The sequence below is a fragment of the Plenodomus lingam genome (genome assembly GCF_022343315.1).
Source record: "Plenodomus lingam strain CAN1 chromosome Unknown contig_27, whole genome shotgun sequence".
Lineage (NCBI taxonomy): Eukaryota > Fungi > Ascomycota > Dothideomycetes > Pleosporales > Leptosphaeriaceae > Plenodomus > Plenodomus lingam.
Genome location: NW_027093942.1, coordinates 305,072 through 330,202, shown reverse-complemented (window position 1 = coordinate 330,202; position 25,131 = coordinate 305,072). Strand labels below are relative to the sequence as shown.

The 25,131-nt window shown below is 52.1% G+C and overlaps 11 protein-coding genes across 11 annotated transcripts; 5 read left to right on the top strand and 6 right to left on the bottom strand.

Annotated features, from left to right (window-relative positions):
• Positions 1–564: 564 nt before the first annotated feature.
• IAQ61_007153 (uncharacterized protein) lies at positions 565–3,639 on the bottom strand (the record flags this gene model as incomplete). Its single annotated transcript, XM_066097468.1, has 3 exons — positions 565–2,067; positions 2,174–3,145; positions 3,247–3,639. The coding sequence occupies 3 exons, from the start codon at positions 3,637–3,639 to the stop codon at positions 565–567; spliced, it is 2,868 nt and encodes a 955-aa protein (XP_065952510.1).
• A 47-nt stretch (positions 3,640–3,686) lies between these two features.
• On the top strand, positions 3,687–4,617 carry IAQ61_007152 (uncharacterized protein; the record flags this gene model as incomplete). The annotated part of the gene is made up of 3 exons (XM_066097467.1): positions 3,687–3,751; positions 4,135–4,449; positions 4,527–4,617. 3 exons carry the CDS (start codon positions 3,687–3,689, stop codon positions 4,615–4,617), a joined length of 471 nt encoding a protein of 156 aa, XP_065952509.1.
• Positions 4,618–5,010: 393 nt separating this feature from the next.
• Positions 5,011–5,915, bottom strand: CDC42 (Rho GTPase; the record flags this gene model as incomplete). The annotated part of the gene is made up of 4 exons (XM_066097466.1): positions 5,011–5,091; positions 5,144–5,522; positions 5,688–5,807; positions 5,896–5,915. 4 exons carry the CDS (start codon positions 5,913–5,915, stop codon positions 5,011–5,013), a joined length of 600 nt encoding a protein of 199 aa, XP_065952508.1.
• Positions 5,916–7,203: 1,288 nt separating this feature from the next.
• Positions 7,204–9,305, top strand: IAQ61_007150 (uncharacterized protein; the record flags this gene model as incomplete). Its single annotated transcript, XM_003840867.2, has 4 exons — positions 7,204–8,025; positions 8,077–8,321; positions 8,366–8,668; positions 8,723–9,305. The coding sequence occupies exons 1-4, from the start codon at positions 7,858–7,860 to the stop codon at positions 9,303–9,305; spliced, it is 1,299 nt and encodes a 432-aa protein (XP_003840915.2). The 5' UTR covers positions 7,204–7,857.
• A 991-nt stretch (positions 9,306–10,296) lies between these two features.
• IAQ61_007149 (uncharacterized protein) lies at positions 10,297–12,887 on the top strand (the record flags this gene model as incomplete). Its single annotated transcript, XM_003840868.1, has 5 exons — positions 10,297–10,360; positions 10,433–10,636; positions 10,737–11,163; positions 11,226–11,312; positions 11,444–12,887. The coding sequence occupies 5 exons, from the start codon at positions 10,297–10,299 to the stop codon at positions 12,885–12,887; spliced, it is 2,226 nt and encodes a 741-aa protein (XP_003840916.1).
• A 231-nt stretch (positions 12,888–13,118) lies between these two features.
• Positions 13,119–13,400, bottom strand: IAQ61_007148 (uncharacterized protein; the record flags this gene model as incomplete). The annotated part of the gene is made up of 1 exon (XM_066097465.1): positions 13,119–13,400. One exon carries the CDS (start codon positions 13,398–13,400, stop codon positions 13,119–13,121), a length of 282 nt encoding a protein of 93 aa, XP_065952507.1.
• A 1,251-nt stretch (positions 13,401–14,651) lies between these two features.
• On the top strand, positions 14,652–16,170 carry CPA1 (Multifunctional pyrimidine synthesis protein CAD; the record flags this gene model as incomplete). Its single annotated transcript, XM_003840870.2, has 2 exons — positions 14,652–14,834; positions 14,890–16,170. 2 exons carry the CDS (start codon positions 14,652–14,654, stop codon positions 16,168–16,170), a joined length of 1,464 nt encoding a protein of 487 aa, XP_003840918.2.
• Positions 16,171–17,537: 1,367 nt separating this feature from the next.
• On the top strand, positions 17,538–17,789 carry IAQ61_007146 (uncharacterized protein; the record flags this gene model as incomplete). The annotated part of the gene is made up of 1 exon (XM_066097464.1): positions 17,538–17,789. The coding sequence occupies one exon, from the start codon at positions 17,538–17,540 to the stop codon at positions 17,787–17,789; it is 252 nt and encodes an 83-aa protein (XP_065952506.1).
• Positions 17,790–18,089: 300 nt separating this feature from the next.
• Positions 18,090–18,728, bottom strand: IAQ61_007145 (uncharacterized protein; the record flags this gene model as incomplete). Its single annotated transcript, XM_066097463.1, has 2 exons — positions 18,090–18,577; positions 18,701–18,728. 2 exons carry the CDS (start codon positions 18,726–18,728, stop codon positions 18,090–18,092), a joined length of 516 nt encoding a protein of 171 aa, XP_065952505.1.
• A 483-nt stretch (positions 18,729–19,211) lies between these two features.
• IAQ61_007144 (uncharacterized protein) lies at positions 19,212–20,119 on the bottom strand (the record flags this gene model as incomplete). Its single annotated transcript, XM_066097462.1, has 4 exons — positions 19,212–19,248; positions 19,307–19,524; positions 19,603–19,979; positions 20,038–20,119. The coding sequence occupies 4 exons, from the start codon at positions 20,117–20,119 to the stop codon at positions 19,212–19,214; spliced, it is 714 nt and encodes a 237-aa protein (XP_065952504.1).
• Positions 20,120–22,205: 2,086 nt separating this feature from the next.
• Positions 22,206–25,114, bottom strand: IAQ61_007143 (uncharacterized protein; the record flags this gene model as incomplete). The annotated part of the gene is made up of 5 exons (XM_003840875.2): positions 22,206–22,212; positions 22,289–22,329; positions 23,066–24,256; positions 24,304–24,982; positions 25,041–25,114. The coding sequence occupies 5 exons, from the start codon at positions 25,112–25,114 to the stop codon at positions 22,206–22,208; spliced, it is 1,992 nt and encodes a 663-aa protein (XP_003840923.2).
• Between the last annotated feature and the right edge of the window lie 17 nt (positions 25,115–25,131).

Here is a 25,131-nt window from a genome sequence, read left to right as displayed (position 1 = left end):
AAAGTCGTACCATTATCGAGAACTGTGCTCGTGAATTACTCCCTCGCTGCTCTGCCCTCCAAGGCTGACCCAAGCTCGCTCATTGGAGCGGCCTGAACAACAACCCGGCCTTCATGAAGATCGTAATGCTTCATATCCGCCGAGTTGAACGCCAATGTCCAGTGTTGCCTATATAAGAAACACACTTCAGGCAGCCAGATACCATTTGTCAATCCCCGTCATATCCCAATCTGCTTGCCTGTCCGTGTACGCCATCAGCAACAAAGGACAAGGGTCAGAAATGTGTCGCAAAATTCTCAATGTCTCGTGCTTCCAGTCATCTGCAATCATCATAGTCTCCGTACAAGCTAGAAGAGCTATCGTGAGATTGCATATAGACATTACTGCAACACGTCAGTTGAATTCGGCTGAGCTCGAACGAATACCTTACATGATCATCGAAGCTGGGTGCCAGGTCCGCAAGCGCACAAGCCATCAGGCCAGTCGTGACCGTTGCGAGTAGTCAGCTACAAGGAAATATTAGTGGGATCTCAATCTACAGCCTTTTGATTCACGTACCAAGATCTATCTGGCCTGACCTGGACCCAAGCCAGAAGCCGGCTCGGTTGGGCTCGAAGTGGAGGACTGAGTGTAACCAACAGGGTAACCGCCGTTGAAGGTTCCAGTGGCAGCATACTGGTACGGGTTGGTACCTGAGTACGGTGTACGGGCTTCCCTGCTGCTACCACGAACGGGGTATCCCGTGCGCGTAACCCACTGTTGTCCATAACCAGCATCGTAGCCTGTCTGCGCAGCGTTGCCAGAGTCTTGGGTAGAGGCAGCGGCCATGACGTCGTTGGCGGTTGACATCTGGGACTGACCGTCGCGAGTACCGTTGGCGTGGCTGCCATAAAAACCCCCCAGGGATGACTGCGATGGGTAAATCTGCTGAAGGTAGGAAGACTGAGCCGAGTTCGGGGTGGTGTGCTGGTCACTGGCCAGAGCCTGCTGACTGGACTTGGCCTCGTTGATCTTCTGTTCCAACAGGGTCTGCATATTTTGCATGCTAGTCTGTAGGTCCCTGAGCTGTTGCTCCATCTGCGTAGTCTTGTTGTCTTGTGCAGCGAAGGCACTGTTGAAGCGCGAAAGAAGCCTGTCTACGTCATGGTGGACATTGGCGACCTTCTCCGCGCTACGATCGGCCTTGTCGTCGACAGTGGTAAGGTGAGACTTGAGCTCTTCAAACTGCTCCTCGCACAGTGTCATGATCCTTGCGTGCTTGTTTCTCAAGGTATTCATGGTCTCCTGGCTTGCCATGGCGAGTATATCCCAAGTAGTCTTGCCAACGACATCAAGATGCTCATTCGTCATCCAGAAGTGATCATCGATGTTGCGGATCGCCATAGGGTTGACAGAGCGGCCGAAATGGCCAGGAGCATCCTTGGCCGACTGTCCTGGGGTAACGGGGCCAGGCGTGTGATGCAGTGGGCTGGGAACAGCGCTGGGACACTTGGGTTGGAAGTTCTTGGTCCAGGCAAGCGAGGGAAGTATAGCCTCATTCAGCATTGCAGTCAATCGTGGAGCGGGCTGGTCACCCACGGTACGGGTGGACGAGGTGTCGGAATGGTCACACATGGCACCAGCGCGCGCGCTGTCGGACTGGTCACCCACAACGTGAGTGGACGCAGTGTCGGACTGGCCATAAACGGCGCGGTTGGAGGCAGTGTCAGAATGGTCATGTTCGCCTATGCGCAGCTCCTGCATAACACGCGAAGTGATGGTCTTGTCATCGCGCGCCGCCGTCGTAGTCGTAGCTGGTGCCTGGTCGCGCTCAGTGAGCATTTTGTAAGTGGACGAGCCACGATCAATGTCATCAGCGCTGCCTTGAAACATGACTCCAATAGACCCGTTCTTCGAGTCACTAGAGGCGTCGCTGAGATTGGTCGCGTGAGTTTCTGGGCAGTGGCTGAAGAGCATGCGATTGGGGTCAGTCTGAGAGAGAAGATTGTTAGCTATTGCCTTGATAGAGGGGACAAGGGAAGAAAGAGCAGCCGGGGAAGAAGAGGGGAAGAAAGGCGGGGCAGCAGACTCAAGGTGAAGAAGGGCAAGGGCAAGTTGCGGTGGGAAGGCGCGTTGCAAGCCACCGCCCCACTTTGAGGTGAAGGTGAGCAGGAGCCAAGGACAGAAAACTTACATTCTTGGAAGGAGACTCGCCCACTGCAAACGGGCCTGCAGAGTGGTTTGCGGGCGAGTAGAATCGAGGCGGGAGAAGGACGTCGCTGTCGTCGCCATCAAGTCGCTCGCTCTGCCTCCTAGACTTTCTGTTCTTCTCTTTCGTCTTCTGGTCCAGCTCCAGCAACTTGCTGTGCGCCTCCCTCGTCTCTCTCTCCATCTTCATATACTTCTTGGTCGTCTCGATCAACCTCTTTTTCTCCTCTGTCATCTCCCTGTTGCTGTCATCGGCCAACGGCCAGTTGGCCGGTGGACCCTCAATGAGAGCAGTCATGTCATTGGCATTATAGGCGCCCATCTTGACTGGAACTCCATCATAGGAGGCATCTTCTTTTTCAGCGTCCAGCTCTCGAAGGGATTTTGCAATCGGAAGGTGCCTCGGAACCTTGAAGGGCGGTTTGATGGCAGACTGACTCGATAACTCGAAAGTACCGCGAAGATCAGGTGCCTGGAACTTGTGCCGGAGCGGACTGGCAGAATAGTTGAACTGATCCGAGCGAGGAGGTGTATCCTTGGCAGGGGGAGTGGGAGCTGCTGGCGACGCTGACCCTATCTTTGTAGCATCTGCATTGATGTGAATTGCCCTTCCTGTGCCTTTGGAGACTCTGCTAACTGAGGAAGCACGGGAACACGCAACCTGACGACCCTCAGATTTGTCATAGCCGCGACCGCCCTTCCTGAGTAACGGAGCAATCGAGGCGTCATCACCCTTGGCTGGGGAGTCTTTCGCAGGAGACTCGACAAACTTGGAAGGCTTCAGTGGAATGATGTGCTGCTTGCGATACTCGCGAGGAGTGACGCCAAGTGTCTCTGCAGCCTTGATTGGCATAATCGGAATCTTTTCTTTCTTGATCTTGTTGACCGTGTTCCTCAGGCCGGAAAGCAGATGCTTGGTGCTGTTGCTCAGACTCCTCGAAACTTTCTCGTCAAGCGTCTCTCTCGCACGAGAAGCCTCCCGGCACCTCTCTCGCAAATCCTCCGTGTGGATGACGGGAATCTCGTAGATGTCGTCTTGTCACAAGTCAGTGCTCATACACAAAGTGATATGGCGCAGTACATACCAGATGGTGGCGGCCTACCAGCTCGCAGGTCGTTACGCAGCTCGATCATACCACGTACGCTTGGCTGAGTGACTGGGACCGCTGACCTTGCGTGGCGGATGCTGTTTCCCGGAAGTTCTGGTACCACAGTCTGCGCAGATGGTGGCGTGCCTCTGAGTAAAGTGTTGACATCAACAGACATCCTTTTCTTTTGGCTGTGCTCTCGAAGATGATCAGACAGTCCCCATGACATGTTGCCGAACCTGGGAGACTCCAGCGTCAACGACCGGTGATGCCTCCTGCGTCCTGTCTCGTTGTCACCCACCGCAGACTCCTGCTGGGGTTGGAGAGGCGGCGGGCGCTTTGTGGGATCACCACGAAACGCCATTGTCTTGCTGCATGGACTGTGAGCTTCGAAATTGAATAGGCAACATAATGACTACAGTGCGGTGCGGTGACATACCTGTTCCGAGGAGAGCCGCTTTGAGACGACAGTGCGAGTACGCTTCGAAAAGACCTGAACCCAAGAGTGATTAGCAATTAACCCCAACAGTTGAATCACGACAAGGCAAAGTGGTGTCTGCAAGCTGCTGTTGGCGAAATGTTGGCGACAACGATGGCGTTGACCGGTTCAATCGTTGGTGTTGTGATCGGGATGGCGAGGAGGCGACAGGCAAAGTTGGAGCTCAGCTGCGTTTGCAGACTGTGGCCTTCACCATAACAACGGACGCAGCAAATTTTTGCGCGAGCCCAATCTCCCAGAAAGCAAATCAATAACAACGGTGACGTCGTTCCTGCCTTTTTCGCAGTCAATACGCATTTTGGCTGCTAGATGTGCTGTTGAACGGTGACTATGAATGTGAGATGAGAGGGGCTGTCACAGTAGGTTTGCAAGGGGATCCAAGTATGATGGTGGTGATGAAGATGAGGAGGAGGAGGAGGGGGAGGAGGAGGAGGAGAACGAGAAGAAGAAGGAGAACGAGTACAACGAGAACGAGTTCGAGAAGGAGATAACATGCACCAAAACCCCAAATACAAACCCAAACATTCCCAACACTGCCATACAATTCCCATACTTCCCTGAGATAATCCCTCGCCACACCAACACACACACACACCTCACCATGCTTCCGAAAAAAACAAACAAGCCCAACCCTTCCAAAGCATACTCCCTCTTACCGCCCCTTTCACCATGTCGGTACTCTGCAAACCGAAATGTAGAGCGTCGAATACATTGAACCGTATCCCCGCCAGAGACAAAGACGACGTTGATAGTATGGCAAGTTTGAATCAAAGATTGTGGAGCAGAAGAAACAAAAGAGTAGAAGAGCAAGTGGAAGAGGAAGTGGAAGTGGAAGTGGAGTAAAGACGGACATCACTGGGATAAAGTCATGAAAAGAGCATGGTTCCGAGATGAAGAGGTAGAGGGGATGGCGTGGAAAAGGGAGGATTTCCTCATTGCAAGTAGCTGGCTCGTTCACACAGCTTTCGCCATTGACCGTCTCGAGCTTGTAGGTGTGTGTACCGAGTGGTAATGCAGCAAGCACGGGGAAGAGTATAAAGGCAGAATGGAGAATGAAGAGTGTGCAAGAAGATATCGAATGGCTTGGTAGCAGTAGAAGTAGGAAAGATCGCTACCCACAAATGGCGCCTGTACTCAGTACTCAAGAGGTATCCCAAACATTTGGCGCCCAATCAAACAAATTCTCCAATCCAAAGCTCCCCAATATGCAGTCATATGCGTTCATGGTAGACGTGCTCACAATATGCAGCACTTCTTTCCCTTCTTTCTCTCACCCTCCTTCTTGGTCGCTGGTGGTTCGAGCGCGGCTACAATGGCCTGTCTTTGTGTTAGCCGTCGGCATCAAAACGAGCATCAGCGTTGTACCCACCTCGTCAAACACGTCCTTCAACTTGTACTGAGTGAGTGCTGAACACTCCACGTACTTGACTGCGCCGAGTTCCCGTGCCATTCGCTCGCCATCCTCGCGCTTGACGGGCGCCATTCTCTGCTTGGACAGCTTGTCCTTGACCGCGCTGTCCTCTCGCAAATCTACCTGCGTGCCAACAATCAGACAGGGCACACCGGGGCAGTGATGGTGAACCTCGGGGAACCACTTCTCGCGAACGTTCTCAAAGGACGCCGGGGAGGTGACCGAGAAACAGACGAGAAAGACGTCGGTCTGGGGGTATGAGAGTGGGCGGAGTCGGTCGTAATCCTCCTGTCCAGCCGTATCAAAGAGGCCTAGGGTATATGGCTCATCACCGATCCTTTTAAGCGGTCAGCAATGCGCCTCGGAATGCGCCCTATTGTTTCCCTGTCGTGTCCAATGCTCCATGCCAGCCAGAGTTCCCATACCCAGCCCACCCCTCCTACCGCAAAAGCGAGGCCAAATGGGAGAATGGAAGAAAAGCAAGGAGAAAAGGGTGGCTCACATAACAGTGACTGCATAGTTGTCAAAGACAGTTGGAACGTATTCTGAGGGAAACTTGTTGGTCGTGTAGCTAATCAGGAGACATGTCTTGCCGACAGCACCGTCACCTACGACGACGCACCTGAGGACGCGGTTCATGTTAGTTCTTATGCTACTGCGGTGCGGGATCGCGTGAAAGTCCCTGGAGGGGGGGTTGTGTATGAGCCTACTTGATTGTCGCAACGACCATGGTCAACAGACTGCCTGCGAGTCCTCAGGAATTGAGCGTTTGGAGCTTCGACGTCGACGGAGGTGATGCGTCGGGGACGGTTGTTTTCGAGGCGGGCAAACAACAAGGCGCTGTCAGGGTCGAGGGGTGGTAAGGTGTAAATGTAAGCGTAAGCGCAGGCGCAGGCGTAGGCTAGGTGGAAGTGTGGAGATGACGGTAGTGGGCTAAGACTGCGGCTTTGCTATCCAAACGAGGGGTCCAAAACAGCGGAGAGAGGCTGGGGGACTGCAGCGGTGGCGGTCAGTGGTGCGTGTTCCTGACTGTTGTCGAGCCATGACAAGACACAAGACAGAGCACTGCAGTCGCGTACCTGTGAGTCCCTGCGCTGCGCGGACGGACGGCTTGTGAGCTCAAACTCGAGACGTTAGACTAATCGAGGGTTTGGGGCGGTCGGCGAAGGGCAAACAATGAAGCGAGCGGGCGGCGGGGCAGGCTGCTAGTACCGACAGTGAACAAAGGCGGGGGGGGGGAATGATTGGGGAGGGAAGGGGAGGGGAGGGGAGAACAAAGGGGCAGCAGCAACTAGAGTGTAGCAGCGGCCAACAAGAGAGAAAAGGCAAAGTGACTGGGGGGGGGGGGGGAGACTTTTGGGGGAAAGCGACGAGGACGAGGACGACGAGGACGATAGAGCGAGCGAGGTTGCGAGAGTTTCCAACCTAGAGTTAGGTAGGGTAATGAGCTGGGGCGGAAGACTGGCCAGCGCCAGCCACAGCTTTTGGCTAGCCTGGTCATCTTAGCCCTGTCGCTCGTCTCCTCGACAGGCACGCCAGAAACGGGATTGTGATGTTGGATCTGCAGTGCTCTGCACCCTTCCCTCTGAGCAAATGCAATAGGTTTACGGCGAGCCTGCACGGGAAGCTTACCTACTGTCCATGGTCCCTATGCAACCCTATCTAGATGGGTCCATTGCGTTCTGGCAGCCGAACACGCATGGGTGCCTTGGGATGGTACTGTAGGTAGGTAGGTAGGTAGGTAGGTAGGTAGAGTAAGTAGGGTAACAGTAGCCAAGTACCTACTGGCACTGGGGTGCATGATGGGAAGAAGAGGAAGAAGATGCCACGACCTTGTGGTGGCCCACACTGCTGCATTGAGGCACAGTTCGCATTCTCTCCTGTATTGTCACGTAGGCACCTGAGCTGTTACCTACACCTAGTCAAGGGGACGACGCCCTGGTCTGCAATGTGCAATGTGCAGTGTGCAGTGTGCAATGCAATGTGCAATGGCAATGTGCAATGTGCAAATCTGCCCCCCTTGGTTCCAGCCATGTGGTGTGCATCGACTCTGCACGCCAAGACTGCCCACCTACCAAGTACCGTCCACGTACCGGTACCACCATCCATGCGTGTGTGATCATACATGGTGAGAACAAAGGTTCCAGCTCTGCTCTCCTCTCCTTCACAACCTCGCTTCTCCCACAATGTACCGGTCCTACTTGATGTACTTTGTCATGTAAACATGACAGCACAAGCGCAACTAGCCCGACACTTGTCGACCTGTGCGCCTCCACTACCTATACCTACAACCCGAGAGATGCATTGCAGCCGTACCCTACCGCAGCTACCCATGAGCTACCGGTACCGGTAGCCAGCAGGGCATGGCAACAGGACAGCTACGGTACATACAAACATCCCATAGTAGCACATACTAGGTACGCATGCTACCATGGGCCTTGACCATGACAATGCATCGAGTCCAGTCCACGTGTGACAGCGACAGCTTCCCACTTTCGAACCTTGAAAATCCTCACTTTTGTCCACATTGTGTCGACGGAGCTAGTCATGCGCATCTCACACATGGTTGACCAATCGGTGGCTCCGGAGCAACATTGCTCCGCTTGCCGGCCCCTGTTCCGCCCCCCAGCTGGATTCCCGAGTCCCAACCTAGGTCGACGCGTGACAAACGCATGACAGCGGCACCACCTGGGCCATCTCGAATCTCTTCACGAAACAGGCCGAGACAATCTTCACGTAGCCTCGTAGCCGCAAACATGGAGGATCTCGAAGATGAATTGGATCTTCGCTATCACAAAGGCCTTGAACCAGATGTCTACTACCGCTGCCCCACCCTTGAAGTACAGCCATCTGCTCAGCCAATCGAACGTGGCTAAGATGTGTCTATTCAGTCTCTCCATGACGCCCTACGCAACGAGCTCGCGAAGAGCGCATCCACTACTCTCATTCCAACTGCAATCGTGACCGAGTTCATCCTTGCAAACGCCTCCACCCTTACCATTCCCGTGACCCAGCAAACCAACCTGGATGCCCTGATCGAGCCTGCCGACTTTGCACAAACCATCACCGCCGAACATGCGCTTTGTTGTGCTTTCGAGAGCAAAGACCGGCTCAAGCCTCAGCGAGCGATAGCCAGGTAGGCCATCCAATGCTTCAACACTGTGTGCTCATCATCCCCAGATCAATCATCGATGCCATTGAGCATGCCGATGGTTTCAAGTACAAAGAGCGCTCGGTTTCCAACACAAAATCTGGCGACGGTGCCCGGTTCAGGTATGTGTGCAGAAACAGCCCCCAAAGTCTTCCTCGTCGAAAGAAGTCGCAGGAGAGCGAAGAGAGCGATGGGGATGCAACGGCCAAGGATGCACGGCCAACCTATGACTGTGGGGGTGCCATACATATCAAGTTCTCCATCAAGAGACAAGCCATCAACGTCGTCTACAAACACAACCCGATCCATACGCATGCGGAAGAAATGGACAGGTAGGTCCGCTGCCAAGCGCATAGCTCTTCTGTCGATAGTAACCTCACCCTTAGCGTTCCTGCTGTGCCAACAACCAATGGCGCCAATCATCAACCTCCTGCAGCAGATGCCACCACCAATGGGTCGAAAAAGCGAAAGCGGACGAACAAGCAAAAAGAGCCCGTTGCAGTGATGGATGAGTACCATGAACCGGATATGAATATGTCGACGTCCCGTGAAGCACCACAATCATCCATCAAAAGCTCACGCAAGAAGAACGGTGTTTCTGCACCCACTGACAGCCCGAGAAAAACATCGTCAAAGAAAGGCAGTAGGCCGAAAGAGGTTGTCTCGCCCTCGACTTCCCGCAAAAGAGCCGCCCAAACAGCATCAGTGCCCCCAGCGAGGCTTTCCCGAAACAAGGCCTGCCTACGTTGTCGTGAGAAGAAGATCAAATGTAACGAAGCCACGCCCTCCTGCAATCAATGTCAGCGAGGTCTTTGGACGTGCCAGTACATGGCAGTGGGCAATTCAAAACGCTCCAAGAACGGCTGTATCAATTGTAAGCAGCGTGGAAGGAAATGCACAGAGGAGAAGCCCTCTTGTGCATACTGTTTGCGAATCGATGATGACTGCGCATATGCCGAGTATTCATAAGAAGCCTTGCATTGCAAAGGTACTCAGCCTGGAGAATCCAGACTGGGCCGCCGTTACAATCTATGCTTGGGCAGGTTTATTGCGGAGCCAGCATCACCAGAGTCTAGTGTACATGTCGACGCAAACCCCAAATCAGTAGAGCTGAAATGGGATGGTACCTACTGCTATTGACGAGTTCAACTCAATTAACGCAGCACAAACCAGGTGTGCTACGCAGAGGCAAACTTGCGGCTCGAAAGCTCTTTGGCAATTGGCCAAGGTATCAACTACAGTGTCCGCACGCACGTGCACGTGTACGCGAACGACGCAACAACATCAGTAGCCGGGGCGATATTGAATTATCAATCTCGAACCCGACAGTACATGATAATTGGAAATTGTCCCCTCCCGAGCAAAAAACCCAAACGGTCCAGCTCGCGCACAATTATTTCCACCAATATATCAATACACCCAATCTAAATCTTCCCTGCATGCCTTGTTCAAATTACTCACCTACACCTTTCTACCATGCGCCTAGAAAAATCTCCAAGTCACACTTTAACAACGACAGATTACTACACTCGGCTTTACTTTTCTTCAACCAGTTACCGTACTCGTGGTCTACCCATCCGGGCCTCCGATTCGCCAGGACCCTTTGATCAGCCGGTGATTTTACCCTGCATCTATCCCGCCGCTATATATTGCCTTTGGGTATCATCTATACACTTGGACACCCCATGACCCCTCGATTGAAAAGTCGACGCATCCCAAGCGGTCCTGGTGCGCTGCGTTCAAGGGTCTCGCCAAGTGTGGCCAATTTAGCGGAGATGAGATCTTGACTTGTTCAATGCGAGGGTTAAGGTGGGGGTTGAGGATCTGAGAGGGATGGGGTATAATGGGGGATACGGTAGTCTTTAGCTGAGAGAGATTTTCTCTTTTTTCCTTTTTTTTTACCATTGTTGTCATTGTTGTCATTGTTGTTCTCATTCTTTCCTCATCTTGTTCTCCCATCATGCTACACGCGCTTCTAGGTACACTTTTAACGGGTATCGCCCTGGCCCAGTCTTCCAATACCAGTACTCCTCACTCCCAATCACACACCCCCACCTCCAATCTCCTCCCCATATCACATCGCTAACCAATAAAAGCATTACCAGACACCAATTCCCCCACATCAAATGGCGCAACCGCCGCCTGGGACGATGCGTACGTGAAAGCCGCAGCTAGTCTTGCCAAGTTATCGCAGGCGGAGAAGATAGGACTTGTGACGGGTGTGGGATGGATGAATGGGAAGTGTGTGGGTAATACGCATGCTGCTGGTTCGATTGGGTTTCCGGGACTATGTTTGCAGGGTATGTTTTTTGTTTTCTTGTTTTCTTTCCTCTCTAGACTTGTGATCCGAGACAATCTTTGCTCTTCAATCACACCCACACTTACATTCCCCCAACACAGACGGCCCCCTAGGCGTCCGCTACGTCAACGGCGCAACCGCCTTCTCCGCCGGCATCCACGCCGCCTCAACCTGGGACACCACCCTCGTCCGCGAGCGCGCCCTCTTCCTAGGCGCCGAATCCAAAGCCCTCGGCATCCACGTCCAACTCGGGCCCTCTGCCGGTCCACTCGGGAAATTTGCAACCGGGGGCCGGAACTGGGAAGGCTTTGGCTCGGATCCCTATCTCCAGGGCGTGATGATGGGGGAGACGGTCGAGGGGATGCAGGAGAGTGGGGTGCAGGCTACGGCTAAGCATTGGATTTTGAATGAGCAGGAGTTGCAGCGGGAGACGATGAGTGCGGATGCGGGGGGGAGGGTGGTGAGGGAGTTGTATGCCTGGCCATTTCAGGATGCGGTTAGGAGTGGGGTTGCGGCGGTGATGTGTAGGTATGTTTTGAGGAGGCTTTTTGGGGGGAGGGAGAGGGGGATGTGTGCTGACGGTGTGGTAGTTATAACAAAGTCAATGGGTCGTGGGCCTGCGAGAGCGATGATGTGATGAACAAGTTGCTCAAGGAGGAAATGGGCTTTCGCGGATAGTAAGTCGAGCCCCTCAGTGCGCATAATCGGTAGTATGGTGTCCTGGCTTCTCGCATACGGGGAAACGGTGGACTCGTCACAGACTTTTGCTTTGGGCAAGATGGCTAACCACATGGCCACCCCTTTCTAGCATCATGTCCGACTGGAACGCCCAGCACACCACCACCGGCAGCGCAAACAGCGGTCTGGACATGACCATGCCCGGCACTGATTTCGACAAGAAAAACGTCTACTGGGGCCCGCAACTCCACGCCGCCATCGACAACAAGCAAGTGCCCCAGTCCCGCTTGGACGACATGGTCAAGCGGATCCTCGCCGCGTGGTACCTCCTCGGTCAGGACAAGGGATATCCGGCCGCCACCTTTGATTCCTGGAACATCGGCTCCCACAACGTGGGTGGCACGCACCGAACCAATGTCCGCAAGATGGCCGCCGAAGGCATTGTCCTGCTGAAAAACGTCAACGCCTCGCTACCATTGGCAAAGCCCAAGACCGTTGCCGTGGTAGGCTCAGACTCGATTGTCGCGCCCAAAGGCGCAAACGCATGTGCAGATCGGGGATGCAATGACGGCACACTGGCCATGGGCTGGGGCTCCGGCTCCGTGGAATTTCCCTACCTGATTGCGCCGCTCGACGCCATCAAGACGCAGGCCAGCAAGGACGGTACGAGGGTGACGTCTTCGCCCAACGACAATGCGCAACAGGGCGCTGCGGCTGCACGAGATTCGGAAGTGGCAGTGGTGTGTATCAACAGTGCGGGCGGCGAGGGCTACATCACGGTCGAAGGCAACGCAGGAGATCGGAAGAACTTGGACCCGTGGCACAATGGCAATGAGCTGGTCAAGGCGGTTGCGGCCGTGAATAAAAAGACGGTGGTCGTGGTGCACAGCGTCGGTCCCATCATCATGGAATCCTGGATTGAGAATCCCAATATCGTGGCCGTGGTGTGGGCCGGTCTGCCCGGCCAAGAGAGCGGAAACGGACTCGTGGATGTGCTGTACGGTGCTGTGAATCCAAGTGGCAAATTACCGTATACGATTGCCAAACGAGCAGAGGACTATGGTGCGGCCATCAAGAGCGGCGATGATAAGGAGTGGGACTTGTTGGTTGATTATAGGCGCTTTGATGCCTTGGGATTAGAACCACGATTCGAGTTTGGATTTGGCTTGAGTTTTACAAATTTCACATACACCGGTCTGACCATCGATGGCGCGCCATCTGCTGGACCAGCCATGGGAGCCACAGGACCCGGTGGACCGGAGGATCTGTGGGATATAGTGTCCACCATCAGCGTACAGGTCAGCAACACAGGGGGTGTGGCGGGCGCAGAGGTACCGCAGTTGTATATCGGGTATCCAGCGAGCACCAAGTCGCCGCCGAAACAGCTGCGGGGGTTCAAGAAATTGAGGCTTGGGGTTGGGGAGAGCGGGACTGCGACGTTCCCTGTGAGGAGGAGGGATTTGAGTTATTGGGATGAGGGGAGTCGGAGGTGGACGGTTGCGCGGGGGGAGTATGGGGTTTTTGTGGGGGGGAGTTCGCGGGATGTTAGGGTGAGTGGGAAGATTGTGGTGTGAGAAGAGGGGCGGGGATTGGTGTTGAGAAGTGAGAGAGTGGGAAGAGGAGAGTAGGAGAAGAGGAGAGAGGAAGGGATTTGGGGTAGGAGAGAATGATGTATTCAACTTTACCGCTTCGTCCAGTGACGTTCCCCTGGTTTTATGAGTTAGTTGACGGTGATGATGGTTGGAAAAAAGATCAAATCCAAGCCACCATCGACGTGACAGATGTTTACGCTCAAGAATACCAGATCAAACCAGACCCACAGCTTGTCTCGCAGGAGGAGAATGAGAATGACTTGTGACTTGTCCATCCTCACGGCGGTTTCCCTCGGACCTAACATGGCCGAACTCGGAGTCTTGGGCCCTAGTGGGGTTCGTCCTTGTCAACTTGTCATGAAGAACAAGAGGCAAGGCGCCGGCTTCCTCACCCATCTCTCTTGCGATTGTGCGATGCCTGGGTCGTGCCCAGCCCCAGGCCGATCGGGCATTGTAAGCGGTGTGAAGATCTAGATAAGGATTTGTCCTGTACATTACTGGAGCTGGAGCTGGAGCTGGCCTATTTTAGGGTAGCTAGGCTGGGAGTACGGTACAGGATAGGCTGTTTTCCTACTCTGGATGGGATGCTCTGACTAGCGGGTTGCTGACATACGCCTTACCTGCTGTGTACATCAAACGTCGTCATGGCTCCGAGGTTCGCTTGCGGGGAGAGTCGAGGTCATGAGTAGAGTACTGTATGGGGTGTACTCTCTGTGCACAGCAGGATAGTCTACATTACATACAGCAGGGCAGGGTACTGAGTGAATGGCAAGGGGCCCGACGACTACTAGGGGACTGGGCAATGGCTTTCTTTTCCCCCCCCAAGTCTTGCTGCCCCCTAGTCTTGTCTCGTCTACTAAGATCTTGAGCTGTCATTGTACTCTACAAGCAGAGTGAATGTCTTCTTGGAAGAGGGGGACAAGACCAATTGCCCAATCGATGCGATGACGAAAAATTAGAGTATGTGCCAGTAATCTACAAGCGGGCAACGTCATTGGCCCCAAGACACGAACCGCGGCTTGGCAGTCCTCATTGGATCGACTAAGCGGGGTCCACCCAAGGCCGACTCAAGGATTTTCTTTCGCCCGCTGCCCTTGTCTCCTCGACAGATAACGAACCGTTAACCTTCTCTGCAAGACTCATCGTTCCCCACCGCCCGCCGCTCCAAGCTTCCGCCGTAAAAACCGCTTTTGGCCTTGTCGACACGTCTCCCATCTCTCTCTCTCTCTCCCTCTCCCACGTACACACACTCTTACCCACACACATACTCTCTCTCCATCTCGCACAGGGTTCCTCTTACCCGCCATCCTCTGGACCTCGCCTGGCTCTACCACCGCGCTTATGAGTGCTGCTCCAACACTCTTTACTTCCCAGGTACGTAATCTCTGCCCGCTGCCCGCTGTTCAACCTAAAAAAAAATGGTCGTCATCTCTCTTGCAAATGCACACCGTATATTCAAACAGGTGCGCCGACGGCCTCTTTCACGGTCGCTTGCTACTTTTTCTTTTCTTTGCTTACCTTACTCACCTTTTCCATTTGGATTGAAGATGGCTGACTGATGAATTTTGTAGGACTACATCTCAGGTATGCTGCCACCCACACATGGGCTTGTCGCGTGCATCCAACTGACATGGCTGGTAGACCACCTGTGGAAGGCCTCAGTGAACTGATAGCTTGACCCCTACAAAACAATTCACCAAACCACGCTATACCATACCAAACATACACTACACAGTACCCTGCACTATGATGTCGCAAATGTTCAAAGCCTCCACCTTCAGGTCTGCGAGTGTCCTGGGACAGGTAGCAAAGAGCCGCACACACACGCGCTACCTCGCTACCGTCCAATCCAACACCGAACGCGCCATCCCCAACCCTCAGCGCAGGTCGACTCCCATCTCGACGGAGAGGGCTACATTCACCATCAAGGTAGGTGCAAGACACGTTGTCACCCCAGCCATCAGATGACTCACAACCGCTTCAGAACGGCCCGATCTTTACGGGCAAGTCTTTCGGCGCAAAGACCAATGTCTCTGGAGAAGCCGTCTTCACCACCTCCCTTGTGGGCTACCCCGAGTCCATGACGGATCCCTCCTACCGCGGCCAGATCCTCGTCTTCACACAACCTTTGATTGGCAACTATGGTGTTCCCTCGGACGCTCGCGATGAGCATGGCTTGCTACGATACTTTGAGTCGCCCAACATCCAGGCATCGGGCATTGTCGTCCAAGACTATGCCATGAAGCACAGCCACTGGACTGCAGTCGAGTCTCTGGCTCAATGGTGCGCTCGCGAGGGGATCCCTGCCATCTCTGGAGTCGACACCCGTGAAGTCGTCACCTATCTCCGTGAGCAGGGTTCTTCGCTGGCCCGCATCACCATCGGCGAGGAGTATGATGCCGACGAAGACGAAGCCTACATTGACCCCGAGGCCATCAACTTGGTCCGCCGTGTGTCGACCAAGGCACCCTTCCACGTCAGCTCGTCTCTCGGCGACATGCACGTTGCGTTGATTGATTGCGGTGTCAAGGAGAACATTCTCCGCAGCCTTGTCTCGCGAGGCGCGAGTGTCACTTGCTTCCCCTTTGACTATCCCATTCACAAGGTCGCCCACCACTTTGACGGTGTCTTCATCTCCAACGGCCCTGGTGACCCTACTCACTGCACGGCGACCGTGTACAACCTGCGCAAGCTGTTTGAAACCTCTCAGATCCCCGTCATGGGCATCTGCATGGGTCACCAACTCATTGCCCTGGCAGCTGGTGCTAAGACCATCAAGCTCAAGTACGGCAACCGTGCTCACAACATACCCGCATTGGACCTTACCACGGGCAAGTGCCACATTACCTCGCAGAACCACGGATACGCCGTCGACCCCACGACGCTGTCGAGCGAGTGGAGGGAGTACTTCACCAACCTGAATGACCAGTCGAATGAGGGCTTGATCCACAACTCTCGTCCCATCTTTAGCGCGCAATTCCATCCCGAGGCCAAGGGCGGACCTCTGGACTCTGCCTACCTGTTTGACAAGTACATGGACAATGTCCAGCAGTACAAGGAGCACCAGGCCTCCTTCTCCGACCGGAACAACAAGCCCAGCCCCCTGCTCGTCGACTTGCTGAGCAAGGTCCGCGTCGGCGTGCACCCAGCCCAGCCGGACTTTGAAGGCCACGCACCTGGAAAGGTCGAGGATGTCAATGTTGGCGGTCCCGTTGCACCTTCGTACCAGCCCATTACCCAGAAGCCTATTGCGGCCGCCGCTTAGGTGGTGATTTACGTTCAGTTTTTTTTGGGAGGATATGATGGCTGAATTATCTTGGAACTGGGATTTGGTTGGGTCTTATTGGCGTTTTTTTTTGTCGGAACAGACTGAGAGAGTGATGGGGTTTGTTGAGGTTGGTTTGTTGAGGTGATGGTTTTTTTTGGAGAAGGGTTGGAAGATTATACCAGATGTATAAGGATGATTATTGAAACAATGTGCCCCATTCTGATTAGACTACATGTTTTGTGTGCTTTGTGCTTTGTGCTCTGTGCTCTGTGCCTTTTTGCTTTTTTTGCTAGGTGGCTTTACGGGTCGGGTTGAGAGCGGTTGGGTTGGGTTGGGTTGGTTGGTTGGTTGTTTGTTTGTCTTTGGTTAATATGGATATTGATATGAACATGAAGATGTAAACCTCAACCTCAACATCGACATCGACATCAACATACATATGCACATGAAATCAAACAAGGAAAATCATCTCATCTACAGAGTTTCAGGCTGGAAAGTCGTCGAGGCTTGATTTCAGGGTCATGGGAGGACGGCGGGAAGGTGTATGTGTGGGTGTGGGGGTTTTGGTGTGGGTTTTTGGTGGGAGGGATGGGAAGGATGGAAGGATTAAGGGTGGAAGGATGGAGGGGGAGGGGGAGAGGGGGGAAGAGAAGGGGGATAGGATGGAGATGTAAATACACCCAAATGTGAAGTTTCTAAAAGATCGTCGTGAGCCCTGGTGAGAGTGGGGCTGGATAGGGTATAGAGACGAATGGAATGGGATGGGTGATGGAGACTAAGAGTCTAAGAGATAACACGAGCAACAAACCACAGCCAAATTGTAAAATCTCCCATGCAATGAAATCAAGTCCAGACCACTTGATCAAGACTCCATAATCCCGAATATATTTAGTATTTCGATTTTAACACGCACACCGCTCACCCTAAACACTCAACCCCCTCCCCCCTAGGCGATAAAATTATAAACTATAAACTATATACTATAAAAGTTGATCATCCCTCCTCGCCTTTGAAGTACATCGCGGATTAAAAAACTTCTGGGCTGTTGTGGGTCTGCTCGATGATTTCTCTACGCAAGGATTCTGTGGGGTTTATGGTGGCGATGGCGGTGCTGGAAGGGCGTGATGAAAAAAAAATGAAAGGAAGATGGAGGGGAGTTAACAATAGGAACTGTTTGATCAGACATTTTCGTCCACTTTTCATAACATTGCTCGAGAGGCAGCTTTCCAAAACCATGTAAAGGCGTTAAAGTAATAGTACAGGCTAACGTACCCAGAGCAGTAGCAATTATATAGATTTCATAGCTTGCTTGCATCAAGTTAATCTGCGCTATAGTGGCAGAGCCCCCTCGCCAAGGAATATTCATGTATTCTACGGACATAGATTATATAGGTATATTAGACTTGGAAATTGGAAAGATGCCGATAAGGGTATTGATTGTGACCTTGGACGAGACGTTGAGGGAGGTATTGGGCGCTGGTATTGTAGAGGCAGGTGGAGAGGTTTATGTGGAAGTAGGGTTCAGGTATTGGGATATTGTGTTTACTTGCACTGCGGCAAAACAAGCAGAAAGTTGGGTTTATTTCATGTTGCAGGATATCGATATTGTATGGTAGGCGAGTGGAATAGCTCGTATGCCTACTTCGGGTGTATGCAAGGCTTTTTATGTCTGACATGGTATGATGATGTAATTAATGGCAATTATTACCGTCTTTACATGTGCCTTGAGATGGTCTAGCGAAGTGACGTAGGTAGGTACAGCACGGCGATGAAAAAAAAAGAGAAAAAGATGAAGTAGCGAGAAAGACGACAACACGAGTACTACCATACAATTAATTCCACCTTCAATAATCCACTCTTCAACACAATCAACACCATCCCCAATAATCTAACCTTCAACATAACCAACAACACCCCTACGCCTCCACCCCCTCCGTCACAACATCAAAGTAACCCCCCTCCCTCGTCTCCCCACCCACACTCGTCGGCTGCGACTTCCGAGTCCCATAATCCAACCTCGGACTCGCCAACCCCGCACCCATCTCCTTCAGCGCCTCAAACGTAGCCTGCAACCTCGTCTGCCCGCCCCGAGGCATAGAAGGAGGCCCAAGCGGCGCCTGTCTCGCAGGCTCCGACGCCGTCCTCAAGTGCCCGTAGTTTGGCACTCCAGAAGCCTTGGTGCCAGTCTGGGTGTACGAGTATGCGCGTGGTGCGTTGGGGCGTGCGAGGGCTCTTATGCTGGGTCGCATGGTGTTGCTGCTGGGCAAGGGGTGTGTGCTGTTTGTTGGGTCGGCGAATTCTTGGACTTTGTGGCTGCCTCGACGGCTTTCGTAGGTTTGGCTTAGCTGGGCGGGAGGGGATATTGGGGTGTGGGCGGTGGGGGTGGAGGGGGTGCTCGAGTGGGCTGAGGATGAGTTAGTGGTTGATGAGATTTGTGGATGGATGGCTGGGGAGAGTGAGGGAGTGGGAGAGTGGAAGAGGGTGTTGAGGTCTTGGTTGATTGGAGATTTTGAGCTGGAAGCTTTACCTCTTGAGTGGCGCGTGGTGCTGGCCATGGCAGGGCGTGCAGCGTGGGATATGGTAGGGGTGTGTAGTGGGGTGATGTTTGCACTTGGTGGTGCTGAAGATGATGACCTTGCCGAGGGGTATGAGCCCGGGAGCTTCAAGGCTGGTGGACTTTCTATCCGGGGGGATTCATCTTGTTGACTAGTATAGTTTGTATTCGAACTCGGGCTGCGTGGCATGCCACGAGTGCAGACAACCTGTTTTATGGCTGGGGGTGATGGGCTTGAAGGGGAAGAGCCGGACTTGGTTGTGAATGTTGGGGTGCTAGATGACTTGATGTCTTCCTCCTTTGCCGAATCTTCGCTGTCTTTCTGGCTGGAGTGTCGACTACTACAACCATCTTCGCTTTTGTGTTTGGCGTCGAAATCAGTAACTGCTCGAGACACTCAGTCAGCATGCGTTATGATCAAGGACGGTACACTGCTACGATCTGATTGATATGAATCTCCTTCCAGCGAGGCTAAAAAAAGAGGTCATTTCTGTGCAGTAGGTCCCGGCAGGGTCAACTTACTATCACAGTGTCAGCCAAGTGTCAAGCTTTCGAATAATCACTCGATCGAAAGCTTACCCCTGGATATTGCCAAACTCTTTTTGCAGAATAGCTAGACGATCCTCATACGACTCGGTCAGAGTGTTGGATATGGTACTCAAGGTCTCGACAGCATCGTGGTTTGGTTTCCAGTCGATTGGACACAAGACACCGTGTTTAGCCACAGCTTGAAAAGCTTCGAGAAGACGCAGGGCTTCCAACACACTGCGGCCAACGGTGAGATTGTTGAGAGTTACCTGGAAAGTTTGAATTAGTAGCTAGCCTCTCTTCATGCAGTCTGGGCCGTCTCATCTTTTCCCATACATTAAACTTACTTGTTGCACAATTCCCGCACCATCCAGTATGAACATGCCTCTGAGACTGACACCCTCATCTTCGATCAAGACACCGTAATCCTTGGCAATGCGATGATTTGCATCACTCAGCAAAGGTACATCAATGTGCCCCAACCCACCATACTGTCTCGGAACATTCTGCCAATGCCACAGTGAATGCTTCGTATCCACCGACACAAACACGACGCTGCAATTCCGATCCCTGAACTCGTCGAGGCAATTCTGGAAAGCGAGAACTTCAGACGGACAGACGAAGCTGAATGCTGCAGGTATAAACATGAGCATTAGCCATGGGGCACAAGGGTCTGGCTCTTCGCCTTTGATGGGGGGTTGGATGTAGGTATTCAGTGATACTTCTGTCGACGTGATAAGCCATCAAGAAAACGAATCATGTCTGTGGCAATCTTAGCATACCTTCAATGACGCCATTGATCACCGCCTCCCCTTCAAAGTATGGAGCTTTGTGTCCGACGCGAACTTGACCGAGTGAGCTCATATTCATTAGCCTCCTCCGAGTAGATATGAACAAAATGTAAGCAGCAAAACGACGATCCAAGTCAAAGATATCCCGCAGGATATACCGTAAAAAAGACCCACGTCTCGGGTCATTAAGTAGTCTGATCTCCTTTATACCACACTCGCCTCCGAGCCCCGACACCTGTCTTGCCTGCTTTCGCTGACATCTCCGCACGCGCTGTTCCTGAAGTGTCTCTACCGCTCATGGCAGGGTTTCAGATGAGCACCTTGCATACCTGTTCTGGACAACCGTTTTGTCTCGCCTCCAGTCCACCTTGTGGAATGTGGTTCGGAACGAGCGCATCTCGGCAATTACTAGACCTTGACACAGATCTGGTGTTACCCTGCTGATCGAGATGAAGCCTGGGTGTCTCGGGTCTTTACCGTGATCTTGAGTTTTTTTTGTATGAGTATGAGGGCGGATATATCTCTGACCGAGGGTGGTATGGATGTCTGGCGATACCGAGGTAGGTATTGAGGAATTTCCTGAGCGGTAAGGTAATGAATAGATACTTGGGATTGATGAAAGTAACAGGGCATAAGAGAGGCTACAAAATACTCATAGTAGCAGTAAGCTGTGTAGTCATATCTATCTCAGCAGTAATCGTAACGTAAACCTCTTTTCGAAGACTGTCCTTTAGAATATAGAGACTCTACAACTTACGAAGGGAACTATAAATACTAACTTCTCTAGCAGTGTTGTATCCAAGAGCGTCGATACTGCACCCCTTCCCTACGCTTTACACTAAGATCGGCAATTTGCTGGTAAGAGGCCCTAGAAGCTGCGGTATACGAGGCTATGTGAATCTTGCTAGTACGAAGAGATGCTGGGAATTATACATGCTGGGAACTGAAGTACCCGCTAGACTTTTTAGCATGAGTAGTTCCCTATCACTAGTACATGCGGACACATGGTATTTCAATATAGTAGCGTAGGTGACGTGTAGCTGAAGAATTGATTCAAAAATCTCTACCTATATTAGCTCTTCCTGGATTTGCGTTTGATACCTATTCCTGGCCGTTCATTAATTCAGGAGCAGGATGCCTCCCAAAACGTGGCATTAAAATCACCTATTCTCTCATAAGGAACACATCCATTGAACTCTCTCTCGCATTCCTGTAATACACTTAGTTCTTGGCTGAAAGCTACAAAGTTGACATATTCGCTTACATGACCTTTTATGCATCGGTACAAGGCATAATCCTCTCCTTCAGGATGTTGCCATATGCCGTCTTTGAAAACGTGAACAAAGCATTCGTCAATGGCTCCCCCTAACCGAGTTTCGCACAACTGCTTGACGTTAATAATCTGCGCATTGGCTTACAGAACCTTCATTATATATGAACGTGGCAAATCCGGATTCTTCGGTTGCTCCGGATCTCCTTGTCCAATCGCAAATCTAACAAACAGGGTATGGAGGATGATAGGTAAGTTCATCTTTCTCAGATGGCAGAAGAAGACGGCCTTGATGTATGAAAATATTGATTGCAAAAAACAGGCTTGTGGGATACAAGGTGAATTGTAGCACCTTTGTCGATGGCGATACAGCAACATGTAGAGTAACTATATACCCAGCTATAATCGGGCCGGTATATATTTGGTCACAGGCGGTTGTAGTGCTGGTAGAATACGGCCAGAAATAGATTCTTTTTCAGTCATGTATTCAATCTACGACCATTGCAAAATTTCGTCCATCCGAAAAGCTGCAACGTCAATAGTATTGCGATTGCTCAGACGTAATACCGGTATAAAAGTAAGCCCTCAACTTTAGGTTCTCCTCCGAAACTTGAAAACGCGCAATCGACCACGCTAAGAATATGTCCGAACAACCCCAGAGTCTTAATGACGACGCCATGTTTTGCAACAAAGGCCCATATATTTGTAAGCTTGATCCTTGCACAATTCGAAATATCCTGGACACTCAAGCCTCGATATTAATACCGCTCACTAAGGTGTAACAGCAGCAACAGGAATATAATAGGTATACCTACCGAGTCTCATCTGCGTGCTCCTCATTCTGTGACCAACAAGACTTCTTATCAAGCTGCTCCCTCGTGTTCCTCACCTAATTTCTTGCACAAAATGTCAATCAGAATCTCTGAATTTGCCCTCAATCGAGAGACAGTTGCGTTTCTGTCCAGTACCTACCTCGGTGGCACCTCGGAGGAAACAAGAGCGAAGATGCGGCGCTTTCCACGTCAGCCTCAGCACGCGACACCCGCAACCCCCTCCAGTCCTGCGGAAACGTAGAGAAAAAAAGTTGAAATTTCAAGATTCCATGACCAGTCTGCTGCGATTTATATTAGATATCTTCGTATTGCTAGATGCCGAGAGGTGCCGAGACTGTCTTAGACATCACTCACTCCACAGTCACTTCACAGGGCCCATGTAACTAAAAGAGACACCATCCTGCGGGAACCTCACAGCGTAGGATTATCTGTACATGCAGTTGCATAGTCTTACTTTGCAAAATCACCTGTTGTGGCTCGATTTATCTGCAGAATTCCACTGAACCTGAGCCTTACTGGATGCGACATCACCTCGTATGCCATGGTAGATGTCTCTCTCCTCATCTCAACATCTCCATATAAGTGACGATCATGTGTAAGGTTTGCCTGTTGCGCGCGTCAGCTGCCCGCCAGCAGTGCAGATCTGACTCGCGATCATTGCTATTAAACCACATAAGGGTGGAGAACCTGCAACGCATCCGACATCATCATAGAACTATTCTGTCATTGATTGGGTATCACGGTACTACAACTTGCTCTGTCTAACGTTCCTCTCTTCAACCGGAAGCGCCCCACTCATCATCGCTAAATCCACAGCCAATCTCTCTCTTCCATAGAGCACAAATTCCCTACCACCTCTTGTTGTCCACCAATTGACTGCGACACCACTACGCTCGGCGTCCATCTCTCCGCTTACGAGTACTTCCCAGTATCTCGCCTTTACTGCGTCTCGCATGCTGTCATTGCTGATGTGGTTTAATAATTCTGCGCACAGTGGAAGCCACTCCTCGAGAAGATAGATAGGGAGAAACGGTAAGGAATCGATGAGCGTTAGAGCCAAGACGGCTTGTTCTGACAGCGCAGGCAGTGAAGCGTCGGATCCTTGAAGTGCGAGTGCAACCGAATCAGGTGGTAATGCCTCCACTGGGGCATTCAGGGCTCGATGAAAAACTAGTTCTAGTAGAGTTGCGGGTAAGTCAGGATGTGTCGCTGAAAGTGTCGATGGTGGAGCTGTAACACGCATCAATGTCTTGAATGCCAGACGGAATTGGCGTGGAGATAAATTATGTGGAAAAACTCGGAAGAGTGCGTCAATGTAGAACGGAAGATGCTTGGCCGTAATCTCGGCCGATTGTGGAGCAGACAGCACAGCCAGCATGACGCTGTGCGCCGCTTCAAAGACTGGTAACATTTGACGATTCTCGCCGGCTGCGAGATATGGTACCAACGATGCTACCAACAAGTCCTCGTTCGTAGCTGGTGACAAAACAAGAGTGAAATGCTCTGCCGTGTTGAGAAAGTAGAGATCTAGGATACGATCGAGCGGATGGCGTGGAATTTGGCCTAGCTGCTGCGGCGCAATTGACTTGAGGAATTTGTCCGCATGATTAGGATAGGCAGAAAGTATGTCGATCGCAGTGAGATAGACGAATGTATGCTGGGAAAATGATGCGGGACCCAATCGCGACGTGATAAAGTAGAGATGTCGAAGTGTCTGAAGTGCTTGCGAAGAGAGTATAGGTGCGATTGCGTCGCTTGCAAGTGTTCGATCGCCCAAGGTTCGGATGAGAACGCCTCTTAGAATGATTGTAGTCGCAAACAAAGCGGCCTTGAGTAGATTCCAGAGTTTGGGAGTAGTGATGTTGAGAGCCTCCTCTTCCAATTGCGCTGCTTCTTCAGCAGGATCAACATCCGAGAATTTAATCTGCCGCCATTGAGTCGTCAGGGCGCGTGCAAAACTTGCTAGGTCGTCCATCATAGTCTGAATGATCCAAGGATTCTTGGCATTCTCTGCTGAATGGGCTATCAGCCGTGATAAAGGACCCATCGAGGCCACGAGTGGTCTGTTCATGATATTTTCGACCTGTCTGTACGAGCTGGACAGTTTCTTCTTGGCGTTAGTATAGACCCATGTGATGACCAGTTTCGACTTACATTCCAATCCAGTTTACCGCTCTGGGCTACGCGTACATCGAGATCTAGGCCACCCAAAAAGTATGCCGACTGGAATCCCTCGCTTGAGTAGTATGCTGTACCAATCAAGACGGGCAAGAGAAGATCATAGTCCAGCTGTGCTCTCTCAACATCTGCGAGACATCCAAAAGTATGATTCAAGACCAGGGTGATGGTCTGGCCTCCCAACCCATCTGTCTCCGATCGTTCTCGCACTTCGATGAGTGCAAGGTTGGTTGCGCGCACCAAGGCAGCTTCCACTCTCTTTCGAATGGCAGAAACCCAGTAAAGATCCATACCCTGCTCTTCAAGGTTGCCTATCCCAACCAATAACCCGCCCAGGACGACGAGATGCTTCCACCTTTGACTCCTGTCATCGGCTCCGGCGACAATCGCGCGTATCCACTCATCAAGCGACAGACCCCCACCGATTGGTGGCTCGCCAGGCTGAAGTTCGGGAGCTTTTTTGTAGCGTACATCGTTGTGATGATTGACGATAGTTGTGACAGCAGCATGGAAGACAGAGAGTAGGCGTAAGGGGGTCCGAAGGCCATCAGGACGGTCCCAGAGCGCAGGGGCGGTGAGGAGATGCGAAGTCAGGAGACTGATATTATGGGGGTTTCCGAGAGTCGTGAGCAGTGATGAAGCGGTGCCTAGTAACCTATCGCCATGTGTTAGTGTACGCGGAAGGGAGATGCTGAAGAGTTGGTGATGCATACCGGGGCGTGTCCTGCTGGTCTGTCCATGTCTGCAGAGAGCGTAAGAGAGTCGTCAAGAGGCGATCAACCGGCATCTTTGATATCGCGTGCC